The 24,536-nt window shown below is 34.7% G+C and overlaps 1 protein-coding gene across 1 annotated transcript in view; it reads left to right on the top strand.

Moving 5' to 3' along the window:
- EIF3H (eukaryotic translation initiation factor 3 subunit H) overlaps window positions 1-24,536 on the top strand; it is a 98,121-nt gene that overhangs the window by 15,624 nt on the left and 57,961 nt on the right. Inside the window, exon 2 of the mRNA XM_036264189.1 lies at window positions 9,694-9,850. Within this exon, the coding sequence (XP_036120082.1) occupies window positions 9,694-9,850 (157 nt within the window). The remainder of the gene's footprint in view (window positions 1-9,693; window positions 9,851-24,536) is intronic.

Below are 24,536 nucleotides of genomic sequence, written 5' to 3'. Positions count from 1 at the left end.
CCATAGTGTGGACATATGCATATTTTCTGGTAATTTGTGTGTGTGTGTGCAGTAGCAAATGTGAAGAGTTGAAGAGTAACCGTATCAAGAGATTAGAATTCAAAGACAGCAGGTACTCAGGCTTACTGTGTGTAGATTTTCTCCTCCTTTCACAGCCACTTATTCAGCTCATTTTTTTCAACATCCCAAAAGAATATGCTAAAATCAACATATATCCACATCATTCTGTCAACTCAGTAGGAATGTCAAAAAAGGAAATTAAATTAATTTGTTGTTCTTTGTGAAGTTCTATGCAGTAAATTGCAGTGATTGCTGTATTTAAAAATCTTTTCCTTTAATTTTTCTTTATCTGATGTTTTCTGAATTAAAAACAAATGCATACTTACTATAAGTAAATAATACACAGATTCATAAAAGAAAAGGTATGTCCTTCCACACCATCTTGTACATACAAACATAAAAGAATAACTGCATGTATGTAATAGGTTTCTATTACCATTACTTTTTTTTTTTGCATTTAAAAAATTTATTTATTTATTTATTTATTTTTATTAATTTTTGTTACAGATGTTTCTCCTTTATTACCATCACTTTTTTTATTTTTTAATCCTCATCCGAGGACATTTTTCTATTTTTTGTTCAGATAGAGTGGGAGAGAGAGAGAGGAAGAGGGAGAGAAAGAAACATCGACATGAAAGGTGCACATCGAGTGGCTGCCACCTGCACAACCAACCAGGGCGGGGGACAAACCGCAACCAAGATACATGCCCTTAGCGGGAACCGAACCCGGGTCTCTCTGGACCACAGGCCGACGCTCCAACCGCTGAGCCAAACTGACCAGGGCTATTACCATTACTTTTTAAAGCTCTTTCTAAACCCTTGTCATGGACCTCTTCGGGAATCTGACAAATGCCACTAACCTTCTCCTCCTGAAAATGCCCTTAAGTACATAGACACATAATATTGCATGTGATTTTAAGAGGTTCTTAGAACTCTTCAAGTTCATCTGTGGCCTTCAAGTCTGAATGTTTACTTTTAGTGTTTATACACTTTGAGCATACTTGTTAATGTAGAACTTTGGGTAATGTGGATTTTTTTTTCTTTTAACCATATATTTTTTTGGCTTGGGAGGGTTAAACATTTATCTATTTTCTAGTGAATTAATTTTACATAACAGATTTTTCTAGGTAACTGAAATTATCTATTAAGTATGTAGTTAATTGCGTTAAATTCTAAAATACGTTAAAATAATAGAGAAATTCTAAATGTTAAACTTCTTTGACTTCTAAAATAATATAGTTTAACTTACTTATTCTTGATTACCTAGGCCTATTATAAACTTGAATTATTATAGACTTGTGTTTATATACAGATATATACAGCATATATTATACATATTGGGATATAATATAGGAACTTTCTCTATTCCTTATAGCATTGCGAGGGAACTTGGAACTCTGAAATTGAGAATGAAATTGGGATTTGGCGCACACATGAATTATTTCTTCATCAGACAGACTTTAAAATGTGGACAGTTATTTAAAGTATTGTTTATTTATACACAATAAAATACACTCATTTTAAATGTATATGATGTACTTTAGTATTTGTAAGCAATTGTATAATCGCCACTACATCAAGATGTAAAATAAAGAGTTGCTTCACCCTAACGAGTGTGTGCTCTTTGGTCAGTATCTTCCCCCTTACCTTGGTCTCAGGCTACCACTTACCAGTTTTACCTTTACTAGAATTCTATGTAAATGAAATCATATAGTAGATAGCATTTTGTTTAACTTCTTTCACTTAGTGTAATGTTTTTGGGATTTTATCCCTGTCATTGTATTGGTATTTTGTTCCTTTTTATTGCTGAGTAGTAATCTATGGAATGAGCATACTCCAGTTTGTTTATCCATCTACATTTGGTAGACACTTGGATTGCTTTCAGTTTGGGACTATTATGAATAATGCTACTATGAATATTTGTGAGTATCTCTGTGTGTGGATATGTTTTTATTCCTTTTGGGTAAACTCCTAAGCATTTGGGTCATGCAGTAAGCTTGTATTTAACTATAAGGTACTGAAATGATTGTTTTCTACCTTTCCACCAACAATTGTCTTGGAACTCTGGTTTTTTAGAAAGGTCTCAGTTTCCACTTCCTTGAGTCAGACAAGTTCAAGACCCCACCACGCGACCCAGGACAGAGATTGGGTTGCAACCCAGCTCCTGGCTCTTGGGGATGATATCTAGGCCAGATGTTCCTTTGCCCAGTGCTGTATTAACTCACAGGGTTAATGCGTGGGTTGTGAGTTTCCTTTTAGAGTTTGGTTGGTTCTCTATTTAAACATTTTAGAAATGCAGTTTGTTCAACATTTCTACGTGTACACAGGAGTAGCAGGGTTAAAGTACTTCAAATTAGCATATTTCAAAGCCTGAAAGTTTCAGGTGTATTTCTTAAATAGTTGACTTTTTAACTCTGAACTTTTTAAGAGTTGCTACCCTTAGTAGAGGAATTTTGGATGGTTGCTCAAGGTTTGCCAGGTAAAGATTGACCCTGACATGGGTATTAGAGGTATTATTGTTGATTAGAAGCCATGGTAAACCTTTTCTGAAAGAACTTCATTAAAATACTGAGTTTAGACCTGGCTCGTTCTCTCCGTGGTTAGAGCATTGGCCCGCAGACTGGAGAGTCACGGGTTTGATTCCGGTCAAGGGCACATACCTCTGTTGTGGTTCAGTCCCCAGCCTTGGTCAGGGTCCTGCAGGAGGCAACTAATCAATGTGTCTTTCTCACATTGACCCCCCCCTCCCATCTGAAGATAAATGGAAAAGTATCCTCGGGTGAGGGTTGGAGGGTGGGGATAAATAAATAAATAAAATATTGTGTTTAATATTTCATCAACAAAAATTATATAAAATTGCTAGTCTTGAATTATGTAATGATATCTTAAGACATCATTATTTTTGCCAGTAGTTTGGGTTTATTATTATATATACCAGTGCTTTTGGGAAAACATGAAAATGTTCTACTCTCACTTAGTGTTCATCCATTCCTAGGCCTCTTTGTTCCCCTAAAATAGGATTTGTGTTCTTTATGAAAAGCAAATACTAGCATATTTGTTTAAACTATTATTTGAAATCCATACTTGGCAGATAATCTCTTCACCCAGGTCCTCATAGGGCTTGCTTCCCGCTTGTTCGCTGGTTCTCTGCTCAAGTACTGTCGCAGAGAAAGCCTGTCCTGGGTCACACTCCTTGAGGTTGCTTTCCTTGCGCCCACTTCTGTTTCTTCACAGCCCTTTTCACAGTCTGTCATCACGTTAAGGTTCGAATTGCCATTCTAGAACAGTAGTTCTTAAAGTGTGAGAATCCCCAACACTCTTATAAAGGGACTCTGAGGTGAAACTATTTTTATAATAATATTTAAACATTGTCATTTTTACTCATTGTTTTGTCAGTGTTTAATGGAGGGTTCCAGATGCTACATGATGTATGATATAAAAGATAGAATGTAGAAGTAGATGTGAGAATCTAATTGTCTTTTATGAGACATTAATACAATTTACAAAAATGTAAAACAATGTAATCTGTCCTGATTGAAATTTCCTTTTGAAAATGTAAATGTTTTACAAAAATGTAGAACAATGCCATTTTGTATCCTGATTCAGTTTTTTGTTTTGTTTTGGAAAATAGTTCTTTTTCATAAAAAATGTGATTTGTGTTAGCATGTAATGCATTTATTATTGTTGTCTTTAAATAAATATTTTGAACATTTTTGTGGTTTGAATTTCTAATATGTAAATATCAGTGTAAAAAAATCTTTGAGATTATCAATAATTTGTAAGAGCAATATAAGGGTGCTATGACCAAAAAGTTTGAGTCTTGCTGTTTTAAAATATAAGTCCTGGTATAGCAAAGACGTTATGTGTTTTATTTAGTTTCGTTTTCCCAGGACCGGGCAGAGGTACCAGGCCTTAGAAGTTACTCGACAAGTAAATATCTAGATGAATGGATTACAAAGTGAGCAAAAGAATTTGAAAATAGCAGAATTCTGGTGATTCTGGGTGGGGTGCCCAAATTTCTCTGTAGTAATTGGTTTTTGCAGACATCATGTTTGGTAGAAAATTATTCTAATTTATAATTTTTATTTTGGCCATATTTAAATTGTTCCCTCGTATGGAATTGAAAGTTTTTGATATGAGTCTCATAGAAAGGTTTTAGAGATTCTACTATATGTTCCTTTTTAGGGAGGATGGAATATTTTATTCATCATGCTTATTAATTCAAATTTTAGATTTATTGACTTCTGGTGTAATTAGTTTGGATATTTTAGATTGTTATTTGTATTTTATCTTATAGTATTGAGAATACGTTCTGTCTTAGAAGTGAAATCCTTTGTTGTTTGTAGCCTTTTTGAAAAAGCCTGACACTTAAAAAAATAATGTTGTGTTCATTAGAAATTATAAAATAGTGTGCTTTGCTCTTTCACAATGTCTGCACTGAAGAATAATAGAAAAAATTGGTTCCTCTAGGGTAATTTCTGCAGACAGTACATCTGTTTACTATCTTGCAAGTTGGGATTCCTTGCTAAGACCCGCCCAACTTGAGAATGTGTAAACCTCAGAAAGCTGGAGACAGTTCTAGAGACAGCTGACCTGTTCAGAGAACAACACTTTGCAGGGCAAATAAGGTAGGTTGATAAGCATTTATTTAGACCCAAAAATATGACAGTTTGGAAGGTGTAGAAGAATTTGGTAATTCAAGTTCTGCTGGTCATTTTCCATCCCCTGAGGCATAATTTACAGAAAAATCTTCATTTACCCTCAGATTTATAGGCTAAAGGAACCTGGTCAGCATTAGTTCATAAACAATCTTAAATATAGGGTCAAGCCATAAAGCATGCAAGTGTCTGCTACAGAACACCTGAGTGCTTCTCACGTGGGTTGCTGGCATTGCCTTCCCTCTCATTTCTGTGCTGTGCAGATTCTTCCAAGTAGGGCTTGTGTAATCACTTGTTAGGGCAAGACATTTATGCTTTATAACTAAAATGTTCACTTTGGGGTCTGTATTTCTCAGGGTACTCACTTTGCAGCAACACAGGGAGTCTTACAACAGGAAAGGAAAATTGTGGGTTTAACCAGTTAGGTGTGTTGTGGTCACCTGAAGAGTTACAACAAAACAAACAAGGAAGGCTGGTCCATACTCCCTCATTAAAAATTAGAATGAAATACAATTTTAGAATCACCTGGAGAATCGAAAACCAAAAATAGGAAGAAACACTCCCAAAAAACCAAAACAATATAGGAGTCCCAGCCCAGATCAGTTAACTAAGTTTTAGAGGTTGGGTTCAGGCATAAGTTTCTTTTTGTTGTTGTTGTTGTTTTTAATACTGATGACTCTAACATGTAGCCAGGATAAGACCCCTCTTCATTTATTTGAAACAAAGCTCCCACGTCATTTTGATAAGCTGAGAATGAGTGCCATTATAGAGCTCCTGAATCTGTGGGATCTTTGTGACACCTATAAACAAAATACAAAATGAGACCTTTTAAGCTTTCCATCTATCTGAGATGTTTTTAAGTAAGTACAAGGAGTATGACATCAAGAAACAGGATTAATTAAAAGTGTGTCAGTACTGTTTCATAGATAGAAGCATGTGATTGGTTGAACAGAATAAAAATAAACACTGAGCATGACAGAAACGGGACTTTTGTGGCGGAACATTCCCATCTTGTGGCTTGTGAGAATAGTGCTGGAGATGATTAAAAGCTGTATTGCATTCTTGCAACTAATAAGGTTTCCTATTAATGCTACTTGACTTCTTGTGATCAGGACATCCACAAATCTGATCTCAGCACCACTCCCTATAGTTTTTTCTTGCTCCCTCACCCTGTAACTCTACACTGAACTCCTACTCCATGCACAAAACCCTGCCTCTACAACCTAGTTACAGGGATTTCTTCCACACTTGTTGCCACTGCTTTCTGTCTGTCTTAGCCTTGTTATTATAAACAAGTATGGGACACCTGAAGTTCTCAGTTGTTGTGAAATACTGTCATTAAAAGTGCTTTTGGAGTCAGAAGTCAGATCTCACCTTTCTGATTTAATCTGTGTTGATTACCTCTGTTTCCTCATCTGTCAAATAAATGGAAAAATAATATTACTGACTCCACAGAATGGTTATAAGAATTAGTTGAGTCATTGCTTGTAAGATACTTAGCGGAGTACTTGACATACCATAAGTGATTGATAAATGTGTACCATTCATTCCTTCAGCAAATATATTTTGAGTATCTTTTATGTGCTAGCACCTGTGGTAGGTGTTGTAGATGGGTTGAGTAAAGCATCTCTTTGTGAACAGAACATTGATTCTGTCACTTAACAAATACCAGTAATCTATGGCGTGTTTTTATGTATTCAGTAAATTCCTGGTTATTTATGTAGAATATCAAAAGCCATGTATGTGAGTTAGTTACTTCTCTGATCAAGGATTTCCTTTTGATACCTACTTTCAAGTTTGTAAAGCAATTCCACTACATTGTTTTTGAACAAAAGAATTGAGATTTTAGTGTGTATGTAGGAAATAGGAAAGCATCAGAATGATGAATGAGTCAGCTTAGTTCTGATAAAAATGATTTTTTTTTTCTGAATGCTTTATTTCATGAGATTATATTAAAATGGCAAGATCATGCATATTCTAGTTGGAAATTATTTTAGTGATCATTTACCTGAAGGCTTTCTATTTTGAACAACCATAAATACAAGAGAGAAAATTCATTCTTAAAATGGAAAACTTTCCTGAAACTATCACCTATGGTCCTAAGTTTACCTTTCAAAGTAAGACATATCCTCTGGTACTCCAGTATTTGGAAAATGCTCTTTGTGTTTGTTCCTACCCTGGAGAGAAATTTTAATTTATTGAACTGTTCCTCATCATAGAATTTTAAGCTTTCTCTCTTATAATTATCCCTTTCTGTGTGTACTTACTCACATTGATTGTCTTTACCAGGTAGTTAAATCACTGTGCTTTTCCCATCTCTCAGTTGGGTACTGTTACTGGTAAATTTTCTTTGGTCATTGTAGATAACTGAATGTAACAGGTCAGCAATGTTACAAAGTGAGATCATTTGCCCTGGCCGGTTTTGCTCAGCGGTTAGAGCGTTGGCCTGCGGTCCAGAGAGACCCGGGTTCAGTTCCCGCTAAGGGCATGTACCTCGGTTGCGGTTTGTCCCCGGCCCTGGTTGGTCATGCGGGTGGCAGCCACTCAGTGTGTCCCTTTCACGTCGATGTTTCTCTCTCTCTCTCTCTCTTCCTCTCTCTCCCTCCCACTCTATCTGAACAAAAAAATGGAAAAATGTCCTCAGGTGAAGATTAAAAAAAATAAATAAAAAACAACAACAAAGTGAGATAATTTGTCTTGGAGCACAATACTTCTGCTGATGCTGATCAAGTTGCATTGACTTGGTGGGCCCTTCCCCCAAGTGTTTAAATAGAAGATTTTGTAAACAGTGATAACTGATTTTTAAATTCCATTTTTTTCTCATTATTATTGTTTTAATAAAATAGAGGGGTGTTTTTTTGGAGGGTGGGGCTGGAATCTTTGTGAAACTGTGCTGTATCCTAGTCATCAGTGTTCCTTTTTGCACACCTGGGAATCAGCTATTTAGGAATCAGTTCTAGAATTTGTCTGGATATCTACACTAAGCTCACATTTTCTAGAATTTCTCATTTACTTTGATTTCAGTGGTTCAGTGCTTGCATTAATAGGATTAAGCGTCCAGGAACTTAAGCAGACGAGACAAGTTGGTAGGTGTGTTTGTAATAATTCTTTTTTAGTTTTGCTTATCCCTTCTTATTTATGTTTCTTTTATTTTTAAGTGTGAAAATAATTGTACTTGGCAAAGAGGTAAGTTGAATAGGAGTTAAATAGTTTTGCTTTCTTTTTATTGACAAAATCAATAATATTGATATTTATTGGCCATTTATCATGTCGCAGATTCTGTGTGAAGTATTTACTATATATTATTTCATTTTCAGTATTGTCAAAATGCTATGGAACAGCTCCGTTTTGCAAATTAGAAATCTTAAGACTTAGGAAGAATAAATAGCTTTCCAAAGAGCACAGCTAGTGAGTGCTGGAGAACTGGAACTCATACCCAGACCTCCATGACTATTAAAGCCCATTTTGTACGTTTCAGGAAGTGGAGAGGTCTTTGATGGCAATGTGTAAGGTTTGTGCACTGTCTTCATTTCACAGTATTGAAGGTCTGCCAAAATTGTCAGTTGGTGTTCTTCCATATTAAGCTCTTTTCCCTGCTACTTGCTGTCCTTATGAAGTCTGGATCTTATTGGTGTAAAATATTTTTGGTGTAAAATATTCATTACAAAGTCTTTGCTTCACATCTACTACTAACCCATTATTTTAATTATTGAATTACCCCGATATGAATGTCATCTCCTCGTTTTTATACACACAAGCTTTGGAGCTTGACTTAGTTTAAATCGTGGCTCTACCAGTTCCTGGACGTGTGAACCTTAGCCAGTTATATAATTTCTTTCAGCTTCAGTTTTCTTATGTGTAAAATAAGAGATAATCATTTCTTTCTCCTAAAGTAATTGTGAGAATTTTGTGATTCAATAATACATATAAAATAATTAGAATATTGCCTGGCACATAATTCCAATAATTGTAACCTGCTGTTATTAACAGGTTATTGATCATTAATTATTATCAGTAGTGCATTTGTTTAAATTAATGATCAGTAAAATACTAATTTTCATTTTGTTGGTAGAGTTCTTTTTCCCACTGATAATTTTTTATATTTTAGACTGTTTCCCTTTAGTTATCAGGCCATGAGCTTATACTAAATAACTGTGTTACTGCTTTTAATAAATACTATATGCCAAGCACTTTACATATACTAATAACCTCACATTATAATTCGGAATTACAATTAATGGTTACTGTTACTATGAACTTATAAATTAATAAATTAATAGCCTGTTCAACCAACCATACAGTGGTTACCTCCTTATCTTTATGGAAATATTAAAGGAAAGAGTAATGTAAGAGGTTGTTTGGTGTATCCTTCTGGTTGAGGAAAATTGGGTAGTGCTGGAGTCTTGGTGCTCTTTATGTACTCTGTTGCCACATCCTTTTTGAATACTTGTTTCTGTGGTTGCTTCCTCTGAATAATGAGATGCTCTGTTCAGGAGCCATCTTGAGATGTCGAGAACTTGTAAGGGAAACAGTTCTCCTTTCAGGAATTCAGATAATTGGAAGTCTTTATTGATGGTCTGTCTTCTATGTCAGGAAATTATTCCTATAAACAAAGGTCAACAGGATCACTTTCTTTATAATATCCTCTGATTGAGGTGACATTGTTTGATTTGACTGAAAGAACTGGATGACAGACCTTTGGGGGGAGTCTTGACTTGAAAGGCAAGAATGCTGAAAGTGGATGTTTTTGATGTGTCTTCAAACTCGAGGAGTTTCAGGTGTACATTTAGACTATGTGTATTTTATTATTTGTGTGAATGTAAAGGAAACGATTTGTAAGAAATTTGGTTAGTCCTATGATACAATTTTTTGGCTTTTGAAACCTACTAGTATGGTTTATTTATTTTTTCTTTGACATAAAGAAAATACAAACTATCAGAATGGTGTTTAAGCTCACTTCTGTATTTTCTTTTAGGTGGTATTAAAGATAATCAAACACTATCAAGAAGAAGGACAAGGAACTGAGGTGGTTCAAGGAGTGCTTTTAGGCCTGGTTGTAGAAGATCGGCTTGAAATTACCAACTGCTTTCCTTTCCCCCAGCACACAGAAGATGATGCTGACTTTGATGAAGGTAGGGATACTTATCTCAAATGTGTCTTTGCAATGCACACATGCGGTTATTAGTATAATTCGCACTATAACATTATTAATACGATTCTCAGCATAACATTTGATTATCTATTATTGGGAATCTATCAGACTAGCTTAGTTCACTCGATTTCTGAGTTTTTTTAAAAAAAAAATACACACATTCTGTGAAATGAGGATGTATATAAAAAACTTATTAGTTTGGCCTTTACTTATTTGGAATTTGTGATTCTTATTTTCGTAATTTGGATAGGAGCTGTACTAATGTTAACCTTACCATTATGAAATCAGCTTGCCAAATAACTTATATTGTGAAGGACAGGGATTGTCATTGTGTATTCAACATCGATTTTCTTCTGTGTAATTTGGCTTAATGTTTATGAAGAGGTGAGTTGAGCTATCTACTTCGGGAAGAAGATTCTTTTCAAGCATTTCATTTTTGTGCTACAGGTATAATTGCTTTGTTAGCATAGTCCCGTAGTTAAAAACTCACCAGGGCCAAGGGCAATAATCTAAAAGATTTTTTTAGAGATCTAGTTAAAAATAATTTCTCATTTGAACTCTCAGGGCTTATTTTCTATATAACCTCTTTCTCATTATGGTAAAAACACATAACATAAAATTTACTAGCATAACCTTTTTTAATTACAAGAGATATCGAGAATTTCTTTATCTTGCAAACACTGAAACTCTATATCCTTGACCAACTTCTCCCCCCTCTTCCCTCCTCTAGCCTGTGGCAACTACCATTCTACTTTCTGTTTCTAAGAGTTTGACTGCTTTAGATATAGCATATATGTGGAATCATGTGGAATTTGTCTTTTTGTGTTTGGCTTATTTCACTTAATGTTCTCAAGGTTCATCCATGTTGTAGTATATGACAGGATTTCCTTTTTTAAGGCTGAGTAATATCCCATTGTGTCTATGTGCCACATTTTCTTTGTATGTTTATCTGCTGATTGTTTCTACGTCTTGGCTATTGTGAATAATGATGCAAATATCTTGTCAACATCCCATTTTCAATTCTCGGATTTATATCCAGAAGTGGGATTTGTTGGATCATATGGTAGGTCTAAATTTAATTTTTTTGAAGACCTATACTGTTTCTCATAGTGGCCACACAAATTTACATTCCCCACCAACAGTGCTCAAGAGTTCCAATTTCTCCACATCCTCACCAGCACCTGTTCTTTTCTGTTTTTTGTTTTGTTTTGTTTTTTGATAGCGGTATGAGGTGATATCTTATTGTGGTTTTGGTTTGCATTTCCCTCATAGATAGTGAAGTTGAGCATCTTTTCATATGTTTCTTGGCTATTTGTATGACTTCTTTGAAAAATGTCAGTTCAAGTTCTTTGCTCATTTTATAGGATTTTTCTGTTGCTGAGTTTAATGAGTTCTTTATCTATTGCAAATATTAACCCCTTATCATATACATGGCTTGCAAATATTTTCTCCCATTTTAGGGATTGCTTTTACACTCTGTTGATTGTTTCCTTGGCTGCACAGAGGCTTCTTAGTTTGTTGTAATCCAACTTGTCTATTATTGCTTTAGGTGTAATATCTAAGAAATTATTGCAAGACAAATACTATGAAGCCTCTTCTCTCTATTTTCTTCTAGAACTTTTATGCTAGTACCATACTATTTTGGGTACTGTAGTTTTGTAATATGCTTTAAAACCAACAACTGTGAGCCCCTTTCCCCTCTCAAGATTATTTTGACTATTTGGGGTCATTTGAAATTCCATATGAATTTTAGGATTTTTTTTTTCTATTTCCACAAAAAACAGTTTTGGGATTTTGATAGGGATTGCATTGAATCTGTATTTCACTTTGGGTAACATGGTCATGTAAGCATTATTAAACCTCCCAATCCATGAAAACAGGATATCTTTCCATTTGTGTTATCTTTACTTTTCAGCACTGTTTTTGAGTTTTCAGTATACAAGTGCTTTTGTCTTCATGGTTAAATTTATCTTTAAAATTTTTATTCATTTTGATGCTATTGTAAATGAGATTTAAAATTTTCTTTTAGTCATTCATTTTCTATGTAACATTTAACTGATCGCCTTTAACTTGGATAAAATGTTCCTTATTTCATCCTCTTAGTACCTTGAATATATAGACAGAATATATTCTTGCTAACGTTAGTAACTTGATTATGCGATTTGGTCTACAAAAATCATTTTTTAGTCAAAGTAATATCTCTAGCAATCAACCAAAGCTATTTTATTCTAGGCATTTGAATATTTTGTACAGTATGCATCTTTTTTTTAAATTGGCCAACATGTCTATTTCATCTGAACTGCTATAATGATTAATATTGGGATTTCTCTGCAATCCACTCTGGCAGTGTAGGGATATTTCTATTTCTTTACTCCACAGCATATCTGGAGATGCTTAATTATATTTAAGCAGTAATTATTTTAGAGCTCGAAGACAAGAAGAGAATGGACAAGGGATTGTTAACACAGTTTTATCAGTTTTCAAGTGAGGAACCTGAGAGAGACGTTTGCTTGCAGTGACTTACTCAGTTACTGGATTAGTGGCACAGTTGGAAGTAGAATCCATTCTTGAGCAGTTTATATCGCCACACAGTTTTCTTAGGTAATTTGTTTTATAAAATTCTCAATTTAGAATATGAGCAAGTAAAAGGGTAAAAAATATTTAGCCTTAATAGTAATCAAGGAAGAGTCTATTTAAAACAACCAAATTGAACCTTGGCCAGTTTGGCTTAAGAGTTAGAGCATCAGCCCGTGGACTGAACGGTCGTGGGTTCGATTCTGATCAAGGACATGTACCTGCATTGTGGGTTCAATCCCTGGTTGGGATTGAAGGGGGGGCAACAATCGATGTGTCTCTCTCACATTGATGTTTCTCTCCCTCCCCCTCCCTTCCTATTTAAAAAAAGGAAAAATATCCTTGGGTGAGGATTAAAAAAAAAAGAAAAACAACAAAATTGAAATTTGGTTGTCAACTGATCAGTTAGGGAGTTATATTACTATTTATATAACTTCTTTGTAATGAAGGGTAAACTTCTAAAAATCAATAACCTTCTGAGAGCTTGAAATCTATTTTAAAACACCTCACTGGAAGCCCAGGATGAACATGCTCATAAAGATGGTTTGTTTGGTTAAAACAATAAAAGAAAGAAAAGAAATTAATGTAAGCAATGTTCAGTGCAATAATTATGGTAGATGAACAAAGCAAAAGGTAATACTAATTTTAGATCTTGATCATTGGAAGCTTACTTCTCTTATGGGCTTGAAGTAATTGCCCAATATGCTATTTCATTTAACAAGTACTTTAAGAAACTCATTAAAAATGTTTTAACCACACTGAGATAAAGGGAAACTTAAATTTAGCATTAAATAATAAAAAAAAAATGCTGGATATGTTTGCTGTATACCATATATGCATTGCCCATAATCAGTTGTTACTCTGCATAGTTGAACATTTCATCAGTCTTCCTTTCCAGATTAGCCAAATGATGCTTTGTAAGACAAATACTTGTCCAAAATCACTTAACTAGGGATTTGGAGAATAGGAATGGAAATCTATGGCTGCCTGGTTCTAATGCTCATGTTTTTCTCACTATATGGTGTTGCTTTTAGACACTTAGTGAAGCGGAAGCCGGTGGTGGTAAATGCAGAGCATCATTTTTCTGTATTCAAAATTAGCCTTTTGGGTGAAATAACTAAATTTGTATTTCTTTTCTTTTTAATGTAAAATAAAAATTTTCATTGATTTTGAGAGAGAAAACGAGAGAAGTGTTGATTTGTTATTCATGCATTCATTGGTTGCTTCTTATATGTGTCCTGACTGGGGATTGAATCTGCAACCTTGGCTGATCAGGATGACACTCTAGCTAACTGAGCTACCTGGCCAGGGTTAAGTTTGTTTTTCTTGATTTATCTTCAGAGTTAGTACTATTTGCCATTTTTTCTTATACATGTGAAGAATCAAAGACAGTATTCTCTATTTCTTTTTTTTTTTCTTCTTTTTATCCTCACCCGAGGATATTTTTCCATTTTTTGTACAGATAGAGTGGGATGAGAGAGAGGAAGGGAGAGAGAGAGAGAAACATCGACGTGAAGGGACACATCGAGTGGCTGCCACCCGCACGACCAACCAGGGCCGGGGACAAACTGCAACCGAAGTACGTGCCCTTAGCGGGAACCGAACCTGGGTCTCTCCGGACCGCAGGCAGACGCTCTAACCGCTGAGCCAAACTGGCCAGGGCAGTATTGTCTATTTCTTCATTGCCTTATGTAGTACTGAATTTTAGATTCTCTCACTTAATCCATTTATTTGTCTGAATGGGCATTAGTATGTAGTCAGCATTATTTTAAGTTATGCATTGTTTTGCTTACTGCTTTTTTGTTATTTTATGCCTGCTCAAAATAATATTTTTCAAGGAAAGATTTGTTTTTGAGCATGTACTGAGCACTTGATGTTTATTTTTATTTATTTTTTAAATACTTTTTTTTTTTTAAGAGAGAGGGAAACATTGATAGAGAAATACCAATCAGTTGCCTCCTATATGTGCCCCGATCAGGACTGAACTCTCAATCTGGGCATGTGCCCTGACCAGGAATCAAACTGATGACCTTTCTGTGAACAGGATAATGCTCAACCAACTGAGCCACACTGGCCAGGGCAGTGTTTACTTTCTCATTGATTTCCACCTCCCTGTGTGGGAAGCACATGCATTGGCTCCATTTTACAGGGGAGGAAAGAGTTCTAGAGAGGTGACAATCTTCTCTTCTCAATGCTTTGCAAGAACCAACTGGCCCAGCGTGTGTCTCTAACCTCAGGGAAGGATCTTTTCCTCTGCCTTCTCCCTTATAGAAGCAAAATATTCACCAAATATTTCATAATTTTAGTGATTACATGTTTTGAGTTGCTTAGGGTTTTTTGTTTGTTTTGCTTTTGTTTTTGTGCCTCATGTACAGTGGAAATTTTTAATCTATGGTCCAAAAGTGAAATGTGTTAAATTAAGGGTTGACAAATTACAATCTGTGAAACTGCTTTTGCATGTAAGGTTTTATTGAAACACTGTCGTGCCCATGCATTTCTGTATTTTCTGTGGCTGTAATTCCAGCTACAGTGCTGTAGTTGGGTGCTTGTGACAGAGACCATATGGCCACCAAGCCTGAATTTTTTAATGTCTGGCTCTTTAAGAAATTTTGACTGGCCCTTTTCTATAAATAATTTTTTCTTTTTCTTTTTCCTTTCTCATTATATTGGAGAATAAGGTGGTAGTTCTCTCTGTTCATCATCAATTGATGACTTTTTGTTGGTTGTTTATTTTCTCTACATGTTTCCCTTAACATTGACTCCAAGTTCAGAATGTATTGTGGGCACTGTAATAAAAATGCTGGGCATTTGTTTCACTGGTACATCTAGAGAGTATAAGAATATATAGTGTTTGCTTTAATTTAAATGTATTTTTCTTTTAAGAAAAACTCCTACATATTGAATTATTGCTGTTTAGGGGAACTGTCTATAGATAATAGGGAAGAAAGACATTTAATTCAGGGTTGCAGACTTGTGATCACACATTGTAGAAAGATAATGGTGTGAGGCCAGTAAACTTGGTTGGGAATCCCAGCTTTCTACTTTTTACATGACACTGAATAATTTCACTTCTGAACCAGATTTTTTTCTGACTTCGTAATATCTTTAATTTATTTAGTACATGTTAATTGCTTTTACTGAGTACTGGAAACATAGCTGAAGGATAATTTCCTCATAAGATTAAAATTTTGGAGAGTGCTACCTTGGATTATGTTAAATATTGTGATCAAACCCAAGAACACTTGGGCATGAAGTCTTTCTTGTTTGTTTCTGCCCATAAATTCTCTCCTTTGGTAGTTTAAATCTTGATATACTTTTATATTACAGAATTCACTTTCTAGTTGAAAGTGAGATAACTTGTTCATATTAGAAAATATAGGCTTTAAAAAAATGAGTAGAAAAACTCATATTAAAATTCCCATTAGGGGGCACTATTATCAAGCTTAGGAGAAGTGGAGACTAATTTGTTTTCTCAGACATGCAACCCGAGGCTTGCTAAAAGGGAAAAATATTTTCATCTGATAAGATTCAGATACTGTTTTATACAACTGAATTCCTTAAATATGTTATAAAGTGCACTGAATTAAACACAGATCCAATAACTCACTGTCTTGTTTTTCAGCAGACTAAATCAATTTAATATTGCAGGTGATATAAGAAGCCTACTTTAGTTTGCATCAGAGCCAAATCCATAATTTTCATATTTGGAGCAGACAAATTTTTTAGTTTGCTCTCTTTAAGTCAGTTCTCCTAAAGGATGATCCTTGGCTTTCAAATAAGATTCTTTCCAAAATGAAACATGGAGACCATATTGCACTATTAAAAATTCAGTTAGGGGAATGAATTGATGCCTTGCTCAGAGAGTATTAATGTGTGCAGCTATTGTAATTACTAAAATAATTCCACACATTGAAGTAATATATACACATAGCTTTTAACTTTTTTGTTCATTTTCAGGTACTTGAAAATTATTTTCTTTTTTATTACTCAAGTTTGGTGTTAGAGCAAGAAATACTACTGTTGACTATTATACACAATTATTTTGTTATCATTAAGATGCCAAAAGAAAAGCAATGTTGAAGAGTCTTAGACTTCTCAAAGGCTGAAATACGAACTGGCAAAATGTAATTAAAATAAAATGTATTCAGTGTAATTTTTCACAGCAATAGATGTTATCACTCAGTTCAGATGGAGTAGGTTTGTGTAGTTGTATTATTTGCAATACTTTCTACATAAGTAAGTTATATTTTAAGTTGGAAAAAAATCTCTGCCTAATTACTTGCTTCCTGAAGACTCACCTTCTTCTTTCTTAGTTTGCCTGCAGCCCACACCCAGGGCAGAACTGCTTGAAACCTAGCGGTGGCTTACTATTTCAGCTTTGTGTTGCTTTTGAGTTCAGGGAAGTGTTGAGTGAGGATAGAGAAAGCTTTTCACATTTTTTTTTTTTTTAGACAGATAAGGACATTTTGTGAAAAGACATAATATTTACTTTTTTTGTATTCTGTCTATATGAATAGTCAGTGAGCTTTGTGATCTGTTTTACAGATTCAGGTTTTTAAAAATCCTGTTTCTGGCCCTGGTTGGGTAGCTCTATTGTTTAGAGCGTTTTCTGATACACTAAGGTTGCAGGTTTGATCCCTAGGCAGGGCACATAAAAGAATCAACCAATAAATGCATAAATAAGTGGAACAGCAAATCAATGTTTCTCTCTCTCTCCCCCTCTCCCCTTCTTCCTACCCCCACTCCATCCCTCTCTCTTCCCTCCCTCCTTCCCTCCACCCCTAAAATGAACAAAAAATAAAATAAAAAATCTTGTTTCTTTTATTGTATTTTAAAAAATGTTTCTTGGTAGAAATATTGGATAAATTGGACAGTTTTGGAGTGTTCTGAAACTTACTGGATAAGTAAGAGCATGCTTACTTTGTGACCTCAAATCATTAAGTGGAGGGGCGATAAAATGTTTCAGATATCTCAGAAAAAAATCTTAGTAATTCATTTCAGCTTTTATCTACCAAATTACATTGAGTGAGTGGTGAAACAGATACAAAGATATGAAATCCTGATTACTGCTTTGAAAGATTTTAAGTGGGAGAGACAAGTGTGTAAATAAATAATTGTGAAACAGAATGGATACAAGTCTAGAGTAAGGAAGATTTAAAAAAAAAATAATGGGAACATCCAGCTATGAGCTATTAATTCCTCTTGGGGGATGCCTTCACAGAGTTGGGTATGAGGTGTGATTTTGTAGGTGGATGTCAGTTGCATTTTTAAGTAATTTTTAAGGAAGTAGTTAATGTCTTGTGAGTTATGTCTAATTGCATTTCTAGGCCCTCATAAATAACACAAGCATCTCTAGAAATAAAAAACAAATTCTGTAATATAGATTCAACTTGTCATTCTTATTGTTCAGAGATATTTATGTTTCTTGACAGTATTTTTCAAAGTTTTGCTAGTTTGCCCTGGCCAGTTTGGCTCAGCGGTTAGAGCGTCGGCCTGTGGTCCGGAGAGACCCAGATTCGGTTCCCGCTAAGGGCACGTACTTCGGTTGCAGTTTGTCCCCGGCCCTGGTTGGTTGTGCGGGTGGCAGCCACTCGATGTGTCCCTTCACGTCGATGTTTCTCTCTCTCTCCCTTCCTCTCTCTCCCTCCCACTCTATCTGTACAAAAAATGGAAAAATATCCTCGGGTGAGGATAAAAAACAAAAACAAAAACAAAGTTTTGCTAGTTTTGTAACCAGTAGAGAAGTTATCTTTGAGGGTTAGGCTCTTTTGATACATGAAAGGACTCCTGACGATAATTTAGTGACATGTTTGTACAAACTTGGGACCAATGCTGCACTTAGTTCTAGTTAAATAGTTAACAAATATCTAAGTTATTCAATGCATGTTAAATATTTAATAAAATATAGATATTTCTTTTTAAATGAAACATTGTGTAGGCTGATAACTGGAGAGAATCTGTGCATTGGATTAGGCTGTTAATTCTCCTGGGAACCGATCTCTTTGTTGTTATTCCTCGTTTTATTTTGAAAATGTTAAGCCATTCACATTTAATGATTTATCATTGACTATTCAGGGCAGTGAACTTTAGATTTTTACTTACTTAAATTATTTTGATTGCTCAGAAAGCCTATGATTTGAGATTTTAAACTCACTTAAATCCTTAAATTTATGACTTAAGATCAGTTTTTGGTTTACTAAGGAGATTAGAATACGAGAAGTAAAATCCGAATACAAAGCATCAACCTAAGTATTTTTATGCCTTTTTTGTTCTTTCAGTTTGAGTGTCTCAAGATTTTAAATACAAGAGTAGGAGCAAAGTCTAATTTCATCTTGAAAGCTTGAAAAATATTTTTGTGTTTACTTCATGTTTCAAAACGTAGGGTTTTTTCTTCTAAATGAGTTGAGAAACTCTTGTGCATGGAAGGATATATTACTGAAAATGTGGTCAAGGTAAAAGATTTTTCTGCTTGAAGAAATTAAAGCGCTTTACACTATACCCTCCCTTGGTCCCTAAAGTGTAAGTGCTATGGTTTGGAAAGAAGCCAAATAAAACCTGTTCAAATTTTGTGCAGACTTAAAGTAATACTTTAAGATTTGAAAATTACAGGTGGATACAGTACTTAAATAGTATTTAAAATTCCTAAGTTTCCCAAGTCTAAAAATGTAATCCTTAAATTACTATTCCCAGTGGTTTACATTTTAATTGAATAAAAATTGTCCTGCTTTTGAACAACAACATTAGGTATAGATATTTGAATTTACTTCTAAACTTTAAGGTAATAACCATTTAAAATGAACTGTTTTGCACCAATTAAACTCTCAGACAGCCATAGTCATATGTAACCAAAGATCTTTACTAGTTATTTTTTTTTTCTTTTTCAAAATTATCTTACCCAGCACAATTCAAGCTTGCTTTCTATCTTACTCCCCAATTAAATACATCACCTGATGTACAAGTTTTGTAGATTGATAGATTAATTATAATTATATATGATGTTTTGGTGCCAGTACTGAGTTTTTCAAACTGCCTTGTATATCCAAGGAGTGGTACCTTAGGCTCATGAAGTATTCTCTTTGTTGTATATTTCTCTCACTAGGTGAAATTTTCATCTCTCTTGAAACTTTTATCTGTTTGAGATTACATGGTTTACCTGTTATTAGTTTCAGAGTCGTGTTTTCATACCTTTACTCTTTTGCACCATGAGGATTTTTTTGCTGCTTTTCTAATCAGTAATTTTTCTGACTACATTTTAGATACTTTCTGGTATATTTGAAAACAAAGGCAATATTTATTATATTGTTACTAACAATATAATGGTGTAGGTTTATAATGCAACCCTGCATCTCCCCCCTATCCTTAAGCCCATTCACATTTACCATTTGTTTTCTGTAACATTTAACCTACAGATGCTTTAATATAGATACAGAAACCCTTTCTTCCCCAGTGGATTGGTGAGAAGATCACAAAATTATTCCAGTGGTCTTTTCAGAAGTGTATCTGTCTTGTTTCAGATTTGTAGAATTGGATAGGTGATGACCTTGTAGAGATACCTTTTGGTTTGTAACCCCTTACCAGTAACTGGTTTTAGGAGCCTAGCAGCAGAGTCCTAGTTGGGGCCCTTTGGGCTCGTGGCACGTTAATAACCTCAGCAGGCTGCGTTGGCGCAGCGGCTCCACTCCGCAAAGACCAGCTGTCCTCAAGCCACCATAACGTCTGGGTTCATCTGCTCTCACTTTTCTCCTTTGCTTTTATTTCTTTATTCCTTTGTTATTCATTCATCAAATCAGTATTTCTGGGGGAACTATGTGCCAGGCATTTCCACTGGCATTGCATACCTATATCTGCTACGACTGTTTTCTGAAGTGATTGTTATTGAAGAACTTAGCTGTTCGAAGCAGTCTATTTTACTAGAAGCATAGGAAGATTTGTTAGCACATTATGTTAGTGAAGTCAGATTATTAGTATAAAGTGAAGATGCTGCTGCTATTCATGGAAAGTGTCTAGAACATATTTTTTGTGTAGTTAGAGAATGACTTGGGTCTACAACTGTATATCTGCAAATCTATACATTTCTAAGTTTGCAATTCAAAGTGATCCCATAGTTTTGTAATTTTATTTCTAAAATTTATAAATTCATTATATTTTTATTTTTATATTAGAAATACTTTGTTTTTATTTTTTAGCTCACTTGGCAGTGACTCCCAAAAGTTTAGAGGTTCTCTGTCAGTAATTGAATTTGTAAGTAAATGTACTCAGTTTTACAAACAGAGAGTACAAAACAGTAATTGATTGATTACTTTCTGTATGCACCCCAACTGGGAACCGAGCCTACAACCTAGATGTGTACCCCAACCTGGAGTCAAACCGGCAAGCTTTCATTGCACAAGATGATGCTCGACTGAGTCACTCTGGCCAGGCTCTGCTTAATTTTAAAATTTCTTCTTTTTCTCCCCCTCCTGCAACTCTCACACTAAAAACACAGATAAAACAAAACATTAAAAAGATTCAGTACTAGAAGAGAGTGAAAGGTTATGTGGAGCCTGGCGATACAGTACCTTGATGGATATTAGCTATTTTCTCTGGTGATGAAATGAGGAATGGGATAGTATAGACATAGCATGAACTATAAAAATCACTGTAAGCTATATCTGGGTTACTTCCCTGCTCTTTAAGAGATATTTGACATGACTAACAGTAAGACTTGGATGTTTTGTCACAATCCAGATCTGTATTTCTTTTCAAATAGTCTCAAACTATGGGCAATCTGGTAAAAAATTACAGTAGCCATTTCTACATTTATAGAAATGATGTGTGTACACGTATACTATTATAGCTCTCAGTTGAGAAAATTCCTAAAATCATTCATATACATATATATATGTGTGTGTGTATATACATACATACATATATATATATATATATATATGTATATACACAGATCTTGCCAACTTTCTGAAAGGTGTAATAGGAAGGAAATTGAGACTGAGGTTAGGCTAAAAGTTCTGATCAAGTTCTGGCTTACCACTGATTGTAACAATGAATTTCTCCAGCCTCAGTTTTTACTTTTGAGAAGTAGATCACAATAGGAACTTCTGTAATTTTTTAAATTTTATTTTATGCTCCCTTAAGGATGTATTTATTGATTTTAGAGAGGAAGGAAGGGAGGGAGGGAGGGGGAGAGAGAGAGAGAACATGGATGTGAGAAACATCGATCATTTGCCTCCTGTATGCACCTAGATCTGGATCAAACCTGCAGCCTAGGTGTGTGCCCTGACAAGGAGTTGAACCGGAAGCCTTTTTGTGTACAGGACGATGCACCACCAACTGAGCCACCTGGCCAGGGTAGGACTTCTGTAATTCTTTAGCAGGTCGGTGACTGAAGCCCACAGTGGCCGAAGTCTAATATCAGTGGCAAATCCTGAATTAGAAACCACACAATTTAGAAGAGTTGTCAGTAATCCTAGTATTTTGTCAAAATCACTGAGTGAGTGATACAGATGCCTGAATTGTGACTTGTAGGCATGATGTATTTACTTAAAAGGCTACTTTTTGGTTATCATTTACTATTAGCACAGTTTTCTAAGTTTGTATGTATATACACCAGATAGTAAATAAAAATAAAGGGCAGTTCTGGTCTTCAGGCCAACATTAAATTAGTGGCGGTTGAGTATAAATAGTCAGCTCAGATACTCTAAACCCATTTAAACACTGTAGGTTAACACAGCTTCTAGTATTTTGTTACATGGAATAAAGAAACTAATTGAACATATAGATTGAATTGGATAGGTTCAGGAGGGAAAATATATTCTTATTAAATACCACTGAATGCAATTACAAACAATTTGAGTAGATGGTTTAATTTGACTTAAGAAATCAGTGTCTGATTGATGACACAGGAAGACTTTGTAGAATCCATTGCTGTGCAGATGATTTAAACAGACAGTACTGATAAAGCCTGTCATGTGAATTTCCTTCTTTACACAATATGGTTAAGTGCTACGTTGTGCAAAGCTTCCAGTCTGCGGCGACTGCCATCTGCACAAGTGGAGTGAACGGGAAGAGAGCATGGAAGGGAAGTGGATCAGTTAGTTGTAAGGAATCTGTGAAAACTGGGTGCTGCTCATGAAACACTGAGCAGTTAGTGTTTTTCCTTTGTAACCAGTACAAACTAGCTGTCTGTAATCTGGAGGTGAACAAGACAATCACAATTCACTTTTTTGGATCTCATGGTACCTATGGTTGAGAGTAACTGGGAAATCCGGGGATATAAACATGATCGTGCTTTCCTTATCTTATTTTTCTCTGTTTTTTAATATAATCTTTTTGCTGCTTCAGTGTTTGGCACCATTGTTGAGGTAGATTTAACAATCCCAGTATTTTTACTTTGCCTAAATGGAATCTTGTTGGAAACAAATTATAATATAAAACAAGTTTTCTGAGAAACATTTAAGTACTTTTTAAAAAAATCATTAAGACCTATAAGTGGGAAGATTGCTTTGAATCTTACAAGTTGTAACCAACAGGGAACCATGATGAAGAAGTTGTATATGAATAAGAGGAACTGACTGGCAGACTCTCTAACCTGTATACCTTTGTCACTGGATAAGTCTCATTTGAATCTGAGGTTTATAACTTGTAAAATAGTTCTTTTTGTGTGCATATGGGTTACCTTTTTAAGGTAAACATGTAAGCCCTTCTAAAACTGTGTTAACCATGACTCATCTGTTACCTCCTTAGGAATTAACATAACCTTGTATAGATGACTAATAATACACAGCTCCTGTGGTTTCTGTGGTTTTACCAACTATAGCTCTAATGCTAAAACATTTAAAATGAGACCTGCTCTCTTAAAAAATTTTTTGGACAAAGAGTTGTCTTATCAGCAAACTTCAGTAACTTAAGCAGATCTATTACTGGGGGGAATTAATAGCAGAAAGTTTTTGTTGACACCAGGAAGTAGATTAAGTAGTGCAATTGTGGTAATGAGTACCATATATGATAAGCCTGAGCCACCTGGGTTTTATTAGGCTGCTTGATACTTTGATCACAATATTATTTCAAGGCTTGTCTATTTAAATTGCTAAGTTTTCTTGTCATCTTTGTGATTCAGATCATAGTTTCCTTCACTGCAAAGAGGTTTTTTTTTTTTTGTTTTTTTTTTTTTTTTATTTAAAGAAAGGCTCTGGCCAAGCCAAAAATTTGACAAAGGTGCAAGTTAACAGCTAAGCAAGCCATAGAATGAGAAAATCTGTTAAACATAAAATTAAAAACTTTGAAAGTATGGCAGTTGAATATCAAGTTCATCTGACGTTGCTTCCCTTTTGTTTTTGCTTGGATCATAATCACACTTTTGTTTTTGTGGTAACGGAGTACTATAAAGATGTTTGATATAATTAATAATTATTTGATATAAACATAGCATTAAAAAAATATATTTTGTGCTTTGAGAGTGTAGTACCGCTATCTGTTTCCCTTTAGTTAGTATTAAGTGATTTTGATGAACATCTTTGAGAATTTATGGAAAGATTTTTAACTACTTCACCCATAATGAATGAATTATACTAATCACAGAATTTAATTTGTTTGATAAATTGTCCCACTTTGTCTTTGAACTTGAAATTTTAAACTTTAGTTAGTCTAAAATAAGTGAATGAAATTTTTAGTCATCAAAATCAATAGACTTTCCACTAATTTTCTTTATTATAGAAGTAGTGTTTTACAGGCACTTAATGGTATCTTTGTTATGTATTTAAGCAAGTGTTTTGGCTTGGGAAAATAAATTTTCATTCTGACCAGTAAAGGGAGAACAGGGAAAATTTAGTGATTTAAAATGTGAAATTTGAATATTTATATGTAAAATGCTTTGTAGATTTATTCATGTGCTCATTAATTTTTAGTTTTGACTTTTGAATACTCTTTCAACTGTTGTAATTTGACTTGAAGTTTCTTTGTCTCAATGTAACTTTTAAACCTGCTGACAGGCTGATTTCAGCTGGTCTTCTTGTAAGAATCTGATTTGCCCTTGGCAGTGAAAGGAGTATACAATAATAGTCTTTTTGTTTTCCCTGATAAGTCAGAAAAGAAAAGTA

This window comes from Molossus molossus, unplaced genomic scaffold (assembly GCF_014108415.1).
Source record: "Molossus molossus isolate mMolMol1 unplaced genomic scaffold, mMolMol1.p scaffold_m16_p_16, whole genome shotgun sequence".
NCBI classification, from domain to species: domain Eukaryota; kingdom Metazoa; phylum Chordata; class Mammalia; order Chiroptera; family Molossidae; genus Molossus; species Molossus molossus.
The sequence above is the reverse complement of the archived record's forward strand: the minus strand, read 5'-3'. Positions and strand labels throughout refer to the sequence as shown.